At 36.2% G+C, this 2,872-nt stretch overlaps 1 protein-coding gene across 1 annotated transcript; it reads right to left on the bottom strand.

Moving 5' to 3' along the window:
• Positions 1–418: 418 nt before the first annotated feature.
• LOC107134828 (amine oxidase [flavin-containing] B-like) lies at positions 419–1,736 on the bottom strand. Its single transcript, XM_015476852.2, has 2 exons — positions 1,608–1,736; positions 419–610 (listed from the first exon to the last, which is right to left on the bottom strand). The coding sequence occupies exons 1-2, from the start codon at positions 1,698–1,700 to the stop codon at positions 434–436; spliced, it is 270 nt and encodes an 89-aa protein (XP_015332338.1). The 5' UTR covers positions 1,701–1,736; the 3' UTR covers positions 419–433.
• Between the last annotated feature and the right edge of the window lie 1,136 nt (positions 1,737–2,872).

Below are 2,872 nucleotides of genomic sequence, written 5' to 3'. Positions count from 1 at the left end.
TGAAAAATATGGGATTTGGGACTTGAGCCACTTTTACATCAATCTTCAAAGAAGAATAACTTCAACTGACATACGATATAATAATAAAATTTCAAAATACACCATGAGCTGTATTGCAAACAGTATTTATAATATAAAGTCTAAGGCAGCATTTGTAAAACTGTACACAGATTTTTATATAACATGAAAGTGGCATGGGTATTTAGATATTTAATAAATAAATGACATTTTTTTACTGAAATTAGCATTTTACCAAATGGAGGATACCAGTTTGTCAATAACCTTCCTAAATAGGTTTAGAATTTCCACCTAATTCTCCTTTCATAATAACAAATTAATTCTCAGAATGGCTGAATTTCTAAAATATATATGCATCATCCATAAATGAAAAAGGTTCTCTGAGAGAATGATCTGGAACTCATATAGGGGGATACTAATAGAGTATTTCAAGTCCTTTAACATCTGGCCTTACCTTTACATGGTGGATCAGACGTTCAACTTCATTTACTTTGTAGGTCTCCAATCCCAGCTCCTTGGCTAATCTTAAGATACGATTCTGGGTTGGCCCAACATAGGATCCTCCAAGGTCCACATATTTAACCTTTTGGTTCTGTTACCCCATGGAAAAAAAATATTTGTGAAAATACCCCTAAACTTAAAAAGTCCCCAAATAAACAAAATGGCATTTCACAGGTTATATAGACATTTTGAGGTATCATAGAAAACTGGATTCTGTTCACAACTCCACTGTATTTCATTCATATGGCTTAATATTTACTAAATCAATCTTCTTTTTTTCTTTTTGGTACTAGTGATTGAACCCAGGGGTGCTTAATCACCAAGCCAAATCCCCAGCCATTTTATAATATTTTATTAGAGATAGGGTCTCACTGAGTTGCTTAAGGCCTCGCTGAGTTGCTGAGGCTAGGTTTGAACTCATGATCCTCCTGCCACAGCCTCCTGAGTCACTGGGATTACAGGCATGTGTCTCCATGCCCCACTTAAATCAATCTTTAATTTAAAGAAAACTTGCTTTAATATTGAATAGGCAAGATATTTCTGAACACCATTATTCATAACAGTTGTTGATTAAAATAATATAAATTTTAAAATAAATACATAAATAATAAATGAGACCAAAATAAAAGTTTAACTTGTGTGATTGAAATAATTATGTTGGTTCTAGAGAAGCCTCACAGTCAGAGGTGAAGAGTACGGACTTGTAATATTCTTCTTTTTATTTCAAACACAGACATATGCATACCCTCCCTAGTTCCCTGTGCCCCAGTCCTAACTCTATGATGTAATATATCATGAAGTGAGAGGACTAAAAGGGGAGAAGAAAGAATTGAAAGGGACGCAAGTTAACAGAGAGGCTGAGGCTGGGAATGTAGCACAGTGTTTGAGCATGTGTTAAGCATGTGCAAGGTCCTGGGTTCCATTCATAGCACCAAAAGAGAGAAACAAAAGACAGTAAGTGAGATTGTGCCAATTTTTCCTGAGTATTAACTTCTCTTTAAGAATCAAATGGAATTAAAGGCTTTCAGGAAAAACAAAAAACAAAAAAAAAAACAAAAAACAGTCTCACCCCATCATTAGTGTCTTACCCTAAGGGTGTAAGTCCTGCCTCCCACGCGGTCCCGGGCTTCTAGAACCACCACATTTAGGCCAGAGTCATGCAGAAGTTTGGCTGCTGCCATACCTGGGGGAAAGTACAATAAGACATTAGGATTAAATACCTTACAAGGACTCCAGACAAGCTCCTTATGCTAATGGCCCATGAAAAACATTCATGTTGGTTCACACACATGGCCGACCACTACCTTCAACCTCCAGTTTGATAGGTTTTCTCAATATAGGCCCAGAGTCTAAGTCTGGGAAACCAACTGATATTTCTAGAAAGAATAAAAGGGATTTCATTTTTGAATCTCAAAACTGAAAAACATCCTCAGTCACTATATCAAAATGTCTACTTTAATAACTAAATTACAGATGTGACAATGTAAATGAAAACAAGCAAGGCCACACTCAAGAGAGAATCATACACCCTACAGCAGATACAAGTCCAAGGCTGGACACTGACTTCATTCTTAGAGTACATCTGAAAAATCAATCAACTGGGGCAAAGTTGGCTTTCAAATGATATGTGAAGTCTTGGAATTTACTGTTAAATCAGACTTTTGAAATTGACATAAAGTTTCAAAACCAAAAATTCACCCCTTCTGGGCTGGGGTTGTGGCTCAGTAGTAGAGCACTTGCCTAGTATTTGTGAGGCCCTGGGTTTGATCCTCAGCACCACATAAAAAGATAAATGAATAAAAATATAGGTATTGTGTGACCATCTACAACAAATATATACACATAATTTTCTCCTTCTACATCCTAATTCCAAAATGTGTTCCATCACTAAAGAATGACTACATTTATATACACATTTAGCTTTTCATTCTCACCACCATGGACCTAGCTGTTAAAAATTCACAGTTTTAGCCAGGCATGGTAGCACACACCTGTAATGCCAGCAGCTTAGGAGGCTGAGGCAGGAGAATCACAAGTTTGAGGCCAGCCTCAGCAATTTAATGAGGCTCTAACCAATTTAGCAAGACCCTGTCACAAAATAAAAAAAATTTAAAAAAGGGTTGGGGATGTAGCTCAGTGGTTAAGCACCCATGGGTTCAAACTTTGGTATCAGAAAATAAAAATCACAGTTTTATTGAGATAAATGTAAATTTCACCTATTTTAGCATAGAGCTCAGTGAATTTTCATGAAGCACAAAGCATAGTGTGTGTGTGTGTGTGTGTGTGTGTGTGTGTGTGTGTGTGTATTCATTCACATGGCTTAATATTTACTGAAATTAAATATATATATATA

This window comes from Marmota marmota, unplaced genomic scaffold (assembly GCF_001458135.2).
Source record: "Marmota marmota marmota unplaced genomic scaffold, marMar, whole genome shotgun sequence".
In the NCBI taxonomy this organism is placed as follows: Eukaryota; Metazoa; Chordata; class Mammalia; order Rodentia; family Sciuridae; genus Marmota; species Marmota marmota.
The sequence above is the reverse complement of the archived record's forward strand: the minus strand, read 5'-3'. Positions and strand labels throughout refer to the sequence as shown.

Coding starts and splice junctions, on each gene's coding strand:
- LOC107134828 (XM_015476852.2), bottom strand. CDS start 1,700: ATGGCAGCAGCCAAACTTCTGCATGACTCTGGCCTAAATGTGGTGGTT. Junction 611..1,607: donor GCAGGACTTACACCCTTAGG/GTAAGACACTAA, acceptor ATGGGGTAACAG/AACCAAAAGGTTAAATATGT.